The sequence below is a fragment of the Cervus elaphus genome, chromosome 23 (genome assembly GCF_910594005.1).
Source record: "Cervus elaphus chromosome 23, mCerEla1.1, whole genome shotgun sequence".
In the NCBI taxonomy this organism is placed as follows: Eukaryota; Metazoa; Chordata; class Mammalia; order Artiodactyla; family Cervidae; genus Cervus; species Cervus elaphus.
In genome coordinates this window covers 25233724-25246285 of record NC_057837.1, presented here as the reverse complement: position 1 = coordinate 25246285, position 12562 = coordinate 25233724, and the positions used below count along the sequence as shown (strand labels likewise).

General features: G+C 46.5%; 1 protein-coding gene and 1 non-coding gene across 24 annotated transcripts in view; one reads left to right on the top strand and one right to left on the bottom strand.

Annotated features, from left to right (window-relative positions):
* The window catches only part of KIAA1217 (KIAA1217 ortholog), a 440669-nt gene that overhangs the window by 34964 nt on the left and 393143 nt on the right, over positions 1-12562 (bottom strand). For all 23 annotated transcript variants that reach the window (XM_043883233.1, XM_043883225.1, XM_043883224.1 and 20 more), the window contains one exon: positions 11186-11352. In XM_043883233.1, coding sequence (XP_043739168.1) covers positions 11186-11352 — 167 coding nt within the window. The remainder of the gene's footprint in view (positions 1-11185; positions 11353-12562) is intronic.
* TRNAG-CCC lies at positions 6084-6156 on the top strand. Its single transcript has one exon. It is a non-coding gene; the product is annotated as a tRNA-Gly (tRNA).

Genomic DNA, 12562 nt, shown 5'->3' with positions numbered 1-12562 from the left:
GGGATTTGGGATTAGCAGATGTAAACTATTATATATAGGAAGGATAAACAACAAGGTCCTACTGTGTAGCTCAGGGCACTATATTCAATATCCTGTAATAAACCACAATGGAAAAGAATATATAAGAAAGAATGTCTATATGTATATAACTGAGTTGCTCTGCTGTACAACAGAGATCGGCACAACACTGTAAATCAACTCTAGTTCATTAAAAAAAAACCAAAAACCTCAAAACACAGTACTTGCTGTCAGTGGTGGCAATGATATTTGCAGACGAGCCCTAAGGCTTTTGGCAATTAACTGATCTCCCTGGATTATACGTAGGCTGCTTACATACATAAGACCACAATTTCCACATAATTTTCCCAGGTGGTTTCCAGAGTACTCTTGTTTCTTACCCCAAAGTATAGGATGTGTGAGTATCAATCCAGGCTTTACAAACATCTAGCCAAACATTTGAATCCTGTTTCCAAGAAGGTGTTACGTGGCTCCCTGGGGCAGGGCAATTTTCTGACAGCACGTACATCAAGTGAGCTCATTCAATCAGCCTGAAAAGCAGTAACTCTATCATACCTATTATATCTGAAGTTCCCCTAAAATTTCAATTAGCTGTTACTGTTTCCTTCGTTTTGTGGTTTCGTAGACTGTGTATCACCTCACAGGAGGGATGATGCTCTACCAGCTGTCCATCATCCGTGCAAACAGAGAGGAAATGCCATCTGACTGTGTCACCACCTGCTTGAAACCTCATCATGGCTTCCATTTTTCTCTGAATAAAAATAAACCATTTCTGGGACTTCCCTGATGGCCCAGTGGTTAAGACTTCACCTTCCAATGCAGGGGATGCAGGTTCCATCCCTGGTCGGGGAACTAAGATCCCACATACCTCATAGCCAAAACACCAAAACATAAAACAGAAGCAATATTGTAACAATTCAATAAAGACTTTTTAAATGGTCAGTAAAAAACAAAACAAAACAAAATTCAACACGGACCAGCCCTACAAAACCACCATCATGTTTGAACATCACCATCATCAACTGTCCATCCAGAGAAAGAAAGCGTGAGTTCACTTCCCAGTCTTCCTAAGTAGTTCCCAGCCTTCCTAATTAGCTCCCAGTCTTCCAATTAGTTCCCAGTCTTCCGAATTAGTAGCCATGCAATTGTGGGCAAGTTATTAATCTCTCCATGTCTCTCCAAAACAAACAGAAAGGGACAGTAGTAGTTCGTATCTCACGGAGGCGTAATGGAGCTTCGTGAGGCAATCAAGTGCTCACAGTCGTGCCTGGCACAAACTGAGCTCTCAGTGTAGATGAGCTGTTGTTATCACGGAGGATAACTGTGGGGGCAAGACCTGTGGTTTTGTCTGGGAGGGAACCAAATAAAAATGTGCCACCCTTGGGTTACCTCCTCTGAATGAGTCATGATCATGCTTTCACACTCTCCTCCCTAATGCTGTCTTTCTATTGAGGTCTTAATGACAGTCAGTCTGTTGCTGAAAGGCAACACGTTTGGAGACAACAGCTTCCTGCCATGCTGTCTGCAGCTATGGCTCTGCCCGCAAGGCGTGGGGAGGTCTGGCCCTTGCCCATATCACCAGCCTCCTCGCACCGCAGGCAGCTGGCGCGCTCTCTGCTCCAGCCACAGGGCCATCCTCTCTGTTCTTCTGACAGCCCGACCCCCTTCCTTTTTGCCACAGGGACTTTGCATGATACACCCTCCACCTGGTTAATTTCTGCCCTCCACAGAGTCTCCAGGACACCGTGCCTGGTACATAGCAGGCACTTAAATATGGGGTGAGCCACAAAGTTCATTCAGGTTTTTCCACCAAATGTTATAGAAGAACACAAATGAGCTTTTTGGCCAATCCAGTATTTGTTGAATGTGTGAACTGAGTTGGTAATAACAGACAATGGAAAATCCACCATTCTTTGCCAGATGGTAGAAATGCGAGGTGACCTATGGCTCAGCTATGCCTTGAGCTCAGTGCTAATGCCTAGACTTGCTCTGACTACAGTTGCTAAACAGACATAATAAACCAGCTGTTATCAAAATGGCATGCTCAAATTCAAGGCCATGTGTCAAATCCTATAGACCTATTCCCTTTGGGGGTTGAGGGTGAGTGGTAATGGATACATTAGGGACAAATAAGAAGATGATTAAATGTGTCTGAAAGTGATGGATACCTAGGTCCATCCCTGAGAGATTCAGATTTAACTGGTCTGAGGTGCAGCTTGGGCACTGGGAATTTTTAAAAACCCCTCAAGGACTTCCCTGGTGGTCCAGTAGCTAAGACACTGTGCTGCCAATTCAGGGGTCCCAGGTTCAATCCCTGGTCAGGGAACTAGATCCCACAGGCCACAACCAAGAGTTTGCATGCCCCAACTAAAGATCCCTCATGCTGCAGCTAAGACCTGGTGCAGCCAAATAAATAAATAAGAAATGGAAGATATAAATGTATTTAGAACCATCTAAGGTTTTTTTTTAAATGTGCCACCACAGTCTGAGCACTGTGGTCTAAGAACACTTTGATGGACAGATGATATCACTGTGCTGTGAGCTGAGTGGCACGGCTCTCCCTAACCCTTCTGCCCAAATCTCACAGACAAGCTCCAATAAAATTATGGTCCAATCATCAGTGGATATTGACAGTGGCTATGAAGCCAGAAATTACTGCTAGAATATTTCAAATCCTTAAAGTTGAAATTCCAAAGATGGGAGAAGTGAAGCCCTGAGAAGTGAGGTGACTTGTTCAGAGTCAAATTCAACCCAGTAATTTTCCGATCACCGTCTACTGGACAGCACCAGACAGTGGTGTCTGCTGTATTCCCGCACACAGGCAGCTTCTGGCACACAGCAGATGAACCCAACACGTATTCACTGCTTGCATGACAATACGGTTGACCCTTGAACAACACAGGGGTGGGAGTGCCTGCCCTCTGTGCAAAAATCCAGGTATAGGGACCTCCCTCCATGGCGGTCCAGTGGCTAGGACGCCATGCTCCCAATGCAGGGGGTCTGGGTTCAATCCCTGGTCAGGGAACTAGATCCGTCGTCAGGGAACTGGATCCCTTCATGCTGCAATTAAGAGTTCACATGCCAGGACTAAAGATCCCACGTGCCACAGCTAAGACCCAGCGCAGCCAGATAAGTACATATTTCAAACAACAATCCGAGTACAACTTTCTAGCCTGCCCTCCATACTCACAGTTTCACATCTTCAGATTTAATCAACCTCAAATGCCAAGATTTCCTGGGTGGCTCGGAATCTGCCTGCCAATGCAGGACACGCAGGTTCGATCTCTGGGTTGGGAAGATCCCCTGGAATAGGAAATGGCAACCCACTCCAGTATTCTTGCCCGAAAAATCCCACAGACAGAGGAGCCTAGCGGGCTACAGTCCATGGGGTTGCAAAGAGTTGGACACAACCAAGCAACTGAGCGCACACTCTGAAAACCTATAGACATATCAGAGGAACACAACTGTATGTGATATTCAAATTACTCAACTGGTAACAGAGTCAGGGAGAGACTCTCAAATTATTCTATTCAAAGTGGAGGCAGGGAGAGAGGCCTTGAGTTCCAGGCTGTATGACTCCCCCACCCAGAAAGAGTGCCTTAACCCAGACACTTAACCCAAACTCCCTCTGGAGAAGAAACACTGAATTTCCCATAGCACATTGGCTGGTGCACAGGCAACAGTAAGTAAAATCACAAAGGAATAAAGACCCGCATAGGTGCTGTTTCTACTTTCCCTGGGCCCCCGACCCTCCCTGTCTGGAGTTCTTCCCCGTCTCTAGGACTTGCTCCCCGTGTGCGCAGAAAGCAGGGCCAGTGCTGACTGCTACTATATATAACACAGACAACCAGTGAGCGCCTGGGCAGCGCAGGGCGCCCTCCTCCGGGCTCGGAGGGGACCTGAACGGGAAGGGAATCTAAGAGAGGGGATGTGTGTATACGTGTAGCGGACTCCCTGCTGGACAGGGGAATCTAACAACGTTGTAAAGCAATTGTACTCCAATAAAAATTAATTTTAAAAAAAGTGCTGAAGGCAGGATGTGTGTCAACATCTCTCTCAAAATGCTTCAGATAAATTAGCCACCAGCACTTCAGATCATTACAATTCGTTTTTTCTCAGCAGGGATTCTAAATTTCAATTTAAAAGAAATCTATTAAGATATAGTTTAGGACTTCCCTGGTGGTCCAGTGGCTAAGACTCCATACTCCCAAGGCAGGGGGCCTGGGTTCAGTCCCTCGTCAGGGAACTAGATCCCACATGCTGCAACTAGAGGTCCTGAGTGCTGCAGCTAAGACCTGGTGCAGTCAAATAATTTTTTTAAAAAAAGATATGGTTTACAAGCTATAAAATATACCCATTTTAATAGTGCATAGGTCAATGGGTTTTGACAAGTGTACACACTGACGAAAGCACCACTAAAAAGGGAGACATCTGTTCTCACCCTAAAAAACCCTTCTCAACACTCTGCACTCAATTTCCCGACTCCCAGCTCAAGGAAACCACCCACCTGCATTTTGTCCCTTAGATTAGTTCTTCCTTTTCTAGAATGTCACACTCATGGAACGGTACACTGTGAAATTTTGTGTATCTGGCTTCTTTCCTTCAGTATATTGTTTTTGAGATCCCGCCATGCTGTTCGGAATTTTAGGGCTTTGTTCTTTTTCATACTTAGTGGTTTTCTATTGTGTGGATTTAGTACGTTGTATGTACTAACATTGTAATGTTTTTACATATTGACTTGATTCTGATCTTGCTTATATTCACTTATGTCTAGAAGCATCTTTTTTTAATTTGATATTACACAATCGTGATTGTGAAGTGATTTGTGAGCAATGCCAATTACACTTTTAACTTTTCCATCCATATGCTTTTTCCTTTCTTCTTCCAGCCTTACTGCACTTGCTGGGACATTCAGTGCAGAGTTAAAGAGAAGTGAGAGGAGGTTTCCTTGGCCACCACATGATCCCAATTTTATGGAGAATATGGTCATGTTTCACCACTAACTACTAACGTTTTCTGTAGGATTTTCAGACATTCTTTGTCAGGTTAAGGGAGTTTGCTTCTACTCCAAGAGTGCTGAGTGTTTTTATCATCGGTATTGAATTTTGTTATATGTTTCTTCTGCATTTACTGAAATGACATGATTGTCTTCTTTATTCTGCTAAAAGGTCAAATACATTGAATCATTTTTTATTCCCCCCATATTAAAACCATCTTGAACTCCTGGGATAAAATCCAGGGTAATGTATTATTCTTTTTATATATTGCTGGATTCAATTGCTAATATTTTGTTAAGGATTTGTTACATACATTTCCCAATGCCAGGGGGGCCGGGTTTGATCCCTCGTTAGAGAACTAGATCCCACATGCTGCAACTAAAATGTGGTGCCCACAAATAAATAAAAATGTATGAACTAAACACTGAAGAGAAGAAGAAAAAAAGGACTGAAGCATGGCCTTTCTCTGATCACTACCGAATGCCCCAGGTGATTAATAAAACCGCTCTGTGCTTGCTGGTCAAGACATAAACATCTCCCAGAACTGTGTGAGCTCTGGGAATTCTCTGGCCTACAGCCTCCGACTTTGTGCCTGGATCAGTGTCTCTCACAACACGTGTGCTTGGCCTGTTAGTTGATGATGGATCCACAGATGGACGTAATTCTTTCTCCACAGTTTGCTCTCGTTTGGTACTTGGCTCCCCAAATCCTAGCTGCATCATCAGCTCCTTGCCCCTAACTGGTCACATGGTCAGTGCTCTGTTTGGTTTCTCTCTCTGAGCTGTGATCTAAGAAGTGTCAAGAGACAGAAAGCTGAGGAAGTTAGAGGTTTCGTCTCCTTTCCTTTCATTCTCCCAAGGGTCACACTCCTGTGCTGTCTGTTGTCCGATGCTGAATAGAGTTATTTCATGCATTTATTTTTCGGTGTTCCAGCTGTCAACAGTAGAAGGGCAAGAACATCTGTAGTTATCCCTACATCTCTAGAAGTTTCAGTTGGTTGTAAATGCTGTGGCTTGATGTTTTATTATAAAACTACTCAAAAAGAAAAATTAACTGGACCATGGGACTTTCCTGGTGGTCCAGTGGCTAAGACTCTGCACTCCCAATGCAGGGGACCCAGGTTCGATCCCTGCTCAGGGAACTAGATCCCATATGCCTCAACTAAGACCCAATGTAGCCAAACAAATACATGTATATTTAAAATTTTTTAACTGGATGAAATAAATTATTTCTTTCAGCTTCCCTGAGAAGGTAGGAAACTGCCTAAACCAAATTCCACTCACCTCAAAATGGACATGTGCCTCACATATTCATTGTGAGTTTCATCGTGAGTTCTTAGGTAAAATCTTAAAACTATCCGCTTGCCAACAGTGTGGTTTAATTGAACTGATTTTGCTGTCTGGCAGTGACAGTAAACAGGGGCTGTACAATGCATCAGGAAGTTTCATGACTGCCAGACCCCAGAATGACTCCTGACCAGGAGTTCTTCCCCAGTTAGCTCCCCAGGCTGCAGGCAAGCAGGTATAGGATGCTCACCAAGCACGTGATATCTGAGAGATGTGCCCCATCTCAGCCAGTGTAGGCGCATCTAGGGATTGATACATTGCATGGCAGCCTGACTGTCCTCTCCTGTGCCAGTTCCATTTATTATTTCTGCCTGGTGGGGAGAAATAGGTCTGCTCAGTATGGGCCAACATCCTGCCTGCTTTTCTCAGGGACATACATTCCCATGACCGTTGTTTTGAACATCAGACGAATGAGACCCTGGCACATTCCTATGGGGCACTATCTTATAAAAAGACACCTCACGATAACGGTACTGAATTACATTGTTTCAAGTACAAGGGCTCGGTGTCCTACGGTGTTTCTTTTTTATGTTGATGTTTTACCTCCTCCCTGTCTTGGAAGACAGGGTCAATTCTCAGTAGTCTTAAAAATGGAACACCGAGTTCAGAATAATCCAATTTTTAATTTATCAAGAAGCAGGAGGAGGAGATGAGGGGCCAAAAAGAAAACTGTGGCAACTGGAGAAAGATGTATCCATCTCAACGTCAGGCCAAGTGCAAGTTCACAGAATGTGAACCCTCTCTTCCAGAAAGATCTCTCTCCCTTTAGCCCATAAAGAGGGGCAGAACAGCAGTCACTTCTGTGGGTGCTGGATGACCTGTGTAAAACCTAAGGATTGTGGCATTTTGGGACAATGATGTAGCTCCTCACCTTTTTCCTAAATCATACCAGAAAGTGTAACAGGCAAAGATGATCACCTTTGGAAGGGCACATTTGTTAGGAGCTAGGCCTTCCCCTGTCTCTTTCTGCTGTTTTCAGCTAACTGCAGGTGCAGCTCCTACCTGGGATGGGACCATCACAGTGTAAAAGGTCCATGTAGCTCTTATCAGTTATGAGTAAGTAGAGAACATGTCTGCTTCGTCTCTGGGAAAGAGGTACCTTGTTTAGAGTTAGGGCTTTGAAATCACCAAGCATGTTGTTCATGCATCCCGGGTATTTCTGCTTCACTTGTTGCGACAGCTGACTGAGATGTCAATTTCTATGTGGCATCTCAATGGACTAAGAATTCATAATGTCTGAAAGCAGTACTTCTCACCCTGGAACATTCTAGAGTCACCAATGTCTGGTCTTTGATCCACAACCAATGAAGTCAGACTCTGGCAGTGGCACTCAAGTATTCGCATTTTTCTGCAAGGCCTCAGGTGGTTCTCGTGGGTAGCCAGAATTAAGAACTGTTCTCTTAGACTGAAAATTCACATTAGCCTGGAGAGCAGGAAAATGTGAGCAAAGTTCCCGTGGTTTTCATCATCATCATCTCAGGTTCTTTCACCTCCCTCGACATTCTTTTTGCCGTATTTAAATCTACACACCCCACAGTGTCTGCATCGAATTTCTACTTCTGAGAATAATCCATCAATTTTGCAAATGAAATGCTCACACAGGCTATGCCTGACAGTCTAGGATTTTCCCATTGATTTAATTATCTAATTACCGGAGCCGGCTGCCAAGCACAAAAAAGATTTCATTCGTTTTCACTATTTTATAACACAGTTCAAAGAACATTTGAATTTCTAATTCAATTTTTGTTCTTCTGAGACTGTTCCGGAGTTTCGGAGCTCCCTAATGACGGCTCCATTATTGGGCTTATAATCACTGTGGGCCTGCGCTTCCCTTTTGGTGTGTAATACATGTGCCGAGGGGGAACTGGTGCTGAGATGGCTGAGTTATTCTAAACTGGTTTGGTCTCAAACAGACTCCCCTGAAAGCTGATGGAGGCACAGAGGATGCCAAGACTGAGGCAGAAACAAGAGCATCCAGGTTAGGAATCAAAATGCTTCTCTTTCTCTGAGTGTCTGCGCTTTAGAACCGCACCAGCATCTCAGCTCAGGAGCACACCTGGGGACTTCCCTGGTGGTCCAATGGTTAAGAATCTGCCTTGCAATGCAGTGGATGCTGGCTCAATCCCTGGTCAGGGAACTAAGATCCCACGTGCTGTGGGGCAACTAAGCCCACTCGCTGCAAGAACTGAGCCTGCGTCACTAGAGAGTCCGTGCACTGCGGCAAAGGATCCCACGTGATGCAACTAGGACCCAGTGTGGCCAAATAAAGACCTGTTTTTTTTTTAAACAAAGAAAAGAGCACACCTGCTCCATGTTCTTTACCTCGAAAGCCAGGAAAGCTGAGCAGTTCAGGGGCAATTAAGGAACCTGTGTAATTAAGATAGCGACCCGGAACTGACTGTAGCACCTCTTTGTTTGAGAAGCTACGATTCTGCAGCTGAGCCTCCTCAGTTCAAGGGTTACAAGGAGTGGCAAGTTGTAGGAGGTCCCTCCCCAGCCCCCAACCCTGACCAGAGGACCAAACACGGCCAGCCACTAGCAGGGTGATGCCGCCACCCCATACATCACGGCCCCCGGGTTTCAGATTTGCCACATTTCACGGCAGTTCCACCTCTGACCCCACACCAACAAATGCTCACTTTTGAAAGCAGTAGGAACCACCTTGCAAATGACACATTTAGGACTTTTTTTCCTTGTGAGGGTCCAAATGTTTAATCACTAAGTTGTGTCCGACTCTTGAGACTAGGAGCGCACAATTTCCAATTTGACCAGCAGGTGGCAGTAGAAGGCAGATGCAGTGCAAGATGGAGGCTGAACCTCCTTACCACCAGCAAAGAACCCAGGAGCTCACACGCGTGCTGGCCTGCACGCATGCCCTCTGGCCTGCAGATTATGAAATAATCGATTTTTAAATTACCTTCCAACATTTTTAGAATGAACTTAGATATTTTATATAAAACATCTATGTCTCCTGCGACTTCCCTTTGGTCCAGTGGCTAAGACTCCCAGCTCCCAATGTAGGGGCGCTGGGTCTGATCCCTGATCGGGGAACTAGATCCCATGTGCCAAACCAAGACATGCTCGCTATGTGCTCAGTCACTTAAGTCGTGTCTGACTCTTTGCGACCCCATAGACTATAGCCGGCCAGGCTCCTCTGTCCATGGGATTCTCCAGGCAAGAATACTGGAGTAGGTTGTCAATTTCCTTCCCCAAGGGATCTTCCTGATGGAGGAACAGAACCGGCATCTCTTAGGTCTCCTGCACTGGCAGGTGGGTTCTTTACCTGGGAAGCCCAAGACTTGGTGCGGCCAAATAAATACTAACAAAACAAAAACCTCTATTTCCAGATTCTCTTGAGATACTGAAACATCTAGAAACGCTGGACTCTCATTTTACCAGGTTAAGGGCTGCCTGGAGTGGAGCGGCGACTGTCCGTCAGAGGTGCTAACTCGCCAGTGTCCCTCGTCCACTTGCTTGCTGAGTTACTGCCTGTTCACTGCGGGCAGTGAATTTTGCCACCCTGTACACCTCATTTCAGTGCAAGTGTCTTAAAAACAGCAAAGCAAGGAAAAGTGAGTGCAAAGGATGGGGAACTTCCTGGCGACATGATTCAGGGAGGACTGAAATGAACTTGCGTGGGAGGTCTGAGGGGTTTGGGATGCGCCGGACTAGCCTTTGGAGATCCGAGCCTGGTTGTGCGATCTGTGATAGGGCTCAGGGCAGGCTCTCAAGTCACCTTCACTTCTGTTAGTTCTCCCGGAGGTAGAGGACAGGGGAAATCACTGTCTTAGCTTTACTCAGGCAGTGGGAAGTGGAGGGCTCGCGCATGGCAAGCTGAAGTGAGAGCAGCTGGGGTTTGCAGTGCCCCTTCCTTTCGGGACTCAGGCACAGGAGCCTGCCTGCCCCTGAGGATGCCAGACCTGTGGCTACTCCCCGCTCCTAACGTTTGGTGGACCACGAGCCTCCTCGAAGTTGAGGAGGATGCCTGGGCATCGTCTAAGCCAGCACTACATCCTCCGTCACCAGCCTGCCACCAGGGGCAGGGAGGGGTGAGGCTGATCCTCAGAGCAGACACATGATCTCATAAAGATACACCTTCCCAGTTCCTTATCACCCTGGACCAGCCACGCCAAGTCAGATTTATGGGATTTAGTCACCATGCCTGGTGACAGGAAGGGTCATTTTCCCCTGCCCTTTGATTCCCGTGTAGTCCATATATTCCTAAGAATGGGAAACGGTAAGGGAAGTATTACGGAAGGCTCACTATCCAAATAATAATGCAGATGTTTCTCTCAGATCATCCGCGATGGCTCCTTTTCCTTATGAATTCACCCTCTTGCTTGAACTCCTCGTTCTAAATACAAAGGTTTTTTTTTTTTTTCCTTTGTAAAACCCCTGAGCTGCCGGCAGCGCCTCTGCACGTCCTCATGGGGGAAGCGCAAAAGCCAAACCCTAGGAAGCTGGAAGTCGTAACTGGCTGTGGGAACGCTCCACCACGGGGCTCCTCTGCTTCCAGCTCTCCTCAAAAAAAAAAAAAAAAGGGAAAACAACAACAACAGATGCTTAATGTTTTTTTCATGTGTAAGAAGCACGCGCAGCTTAAAGAAGTGTCTACAGACTGTCGTTGCGGCGGTAGGCTCTAGACCAAGATGACGTGTGAGAGAGAGAAGCCCAGGGTGTCACGGCGCCTGCATCCTGGCCCTCAGTTATCCCTACGGAAGGATGCCGCAGAGAACGCCACCAGCAAGATGCAGTGCGGGAGGCGGCGGACAGGAGGAGGAACCTGTGTCAGAGGAGACCGTCCACGGGGAACGCGGGCTGTACCTGGAGCTGTCGCATCTGCCGCAGCTGCAGCCTGAGCTCGGCCACGCTCCGCCTCATGTCGAGCAGGCTCGCGTGGACCGCGGAGGCGCTGGCAGGCGCCAGCTGGCCGGGCGGCCCCGAGGACTCCACGGCGCCGAGAGTCTTCCCACCGGAAACCTGGGGAGTTCCTAGGAAAAAAGAGCAGCGAAATCCCTGAGATGCCAAGAAGGAGCAGTCAAAGCTGCAAGTCCCATCCCAACACAGAAAATCCCCATTCCCTCATTGTGTGTGGGGGGGGATCTTTAAAACGATATTGGCTCTCTAGAGGACAAAAAGGGGGGAATTAGGTTTAAATAAATTAGGGAATGTGCATCCAGTGTTATAGAACACAGCCTGGAGAAGTCATGTTCTAGAAGTTTGGTGCTGTAAGAAGGCAGATCGCAGGGCGGTAGGTGGAGCATGATGGCCATGTTAAAGAAACTAGCTGCCTGTCTGTGTATCTTACTTATTTATTGGCCTCACCATGAGGCATGTGGGATCTTAGTTCCCTGACCAGGTATTGAACCAATGGCACCTGCAATGGATGCACAGGGTCCTAACCACTGGACCATCAGGGAAGTTCCTACAATTTTATAATAGAAAAAAAAATTAATAATTTAGACCCCTGGGTCCTTACAGGGTACTCATGTGACTGTTCCCTGTGGGCAGATATATCCCAAGAAGACCCACTTAGTTCTGGGCCGAGATTTGGCCGAGGGGGAAAGCTAATAAGGACTGGGTACTCTCCTGAGTCCCTTGGAATTTCCTGACTAAAAGCAGCAGGCCCTTTGCACACATCTCCTTTAGTGAGGAAATCAGGCCTGATGCTCATATTCTTTGGGAGAAGAACCAAAAAAAGGCAGCAGACAGAAACTCTTGCTGAACAGTTTTGCCACTGCCATAATTTTTTGCTCCCCGAGTCCAACTTAAATCATCCTCTTGTAGTTCCTAAGTCCATTTAGGAAGGGCCTGATTTGAGCAAGCTTGCTTCAAAAATGCCCCCAAGGGACTTCCTTGGTGGTCCAGTGGTTGAGACTCTGAGCTCGAGATGCACGGTGCTAGAGTTCATCCCTGGTCAGGGAATTAAGATCCCACATGCTGAGTGGCACAGCCAAAAAAACCCAAAGTGACCCCTAAAGGATCCCCAGGAACACTAACAGGATCAGCAAGGTGTGGGAATCAAAAGGAGATGCTATGCCACTTCCTGTTTACGACAATGCAGTTCGGTGGAACAGGCTTCATGTAGAGAGTAGACAAGGAATCCACAACACACACACACACACAGAGACACAGACACACACACAGAGACACACACAGAGAGACACAGACACACACAGACACACAGACACACACAGACAC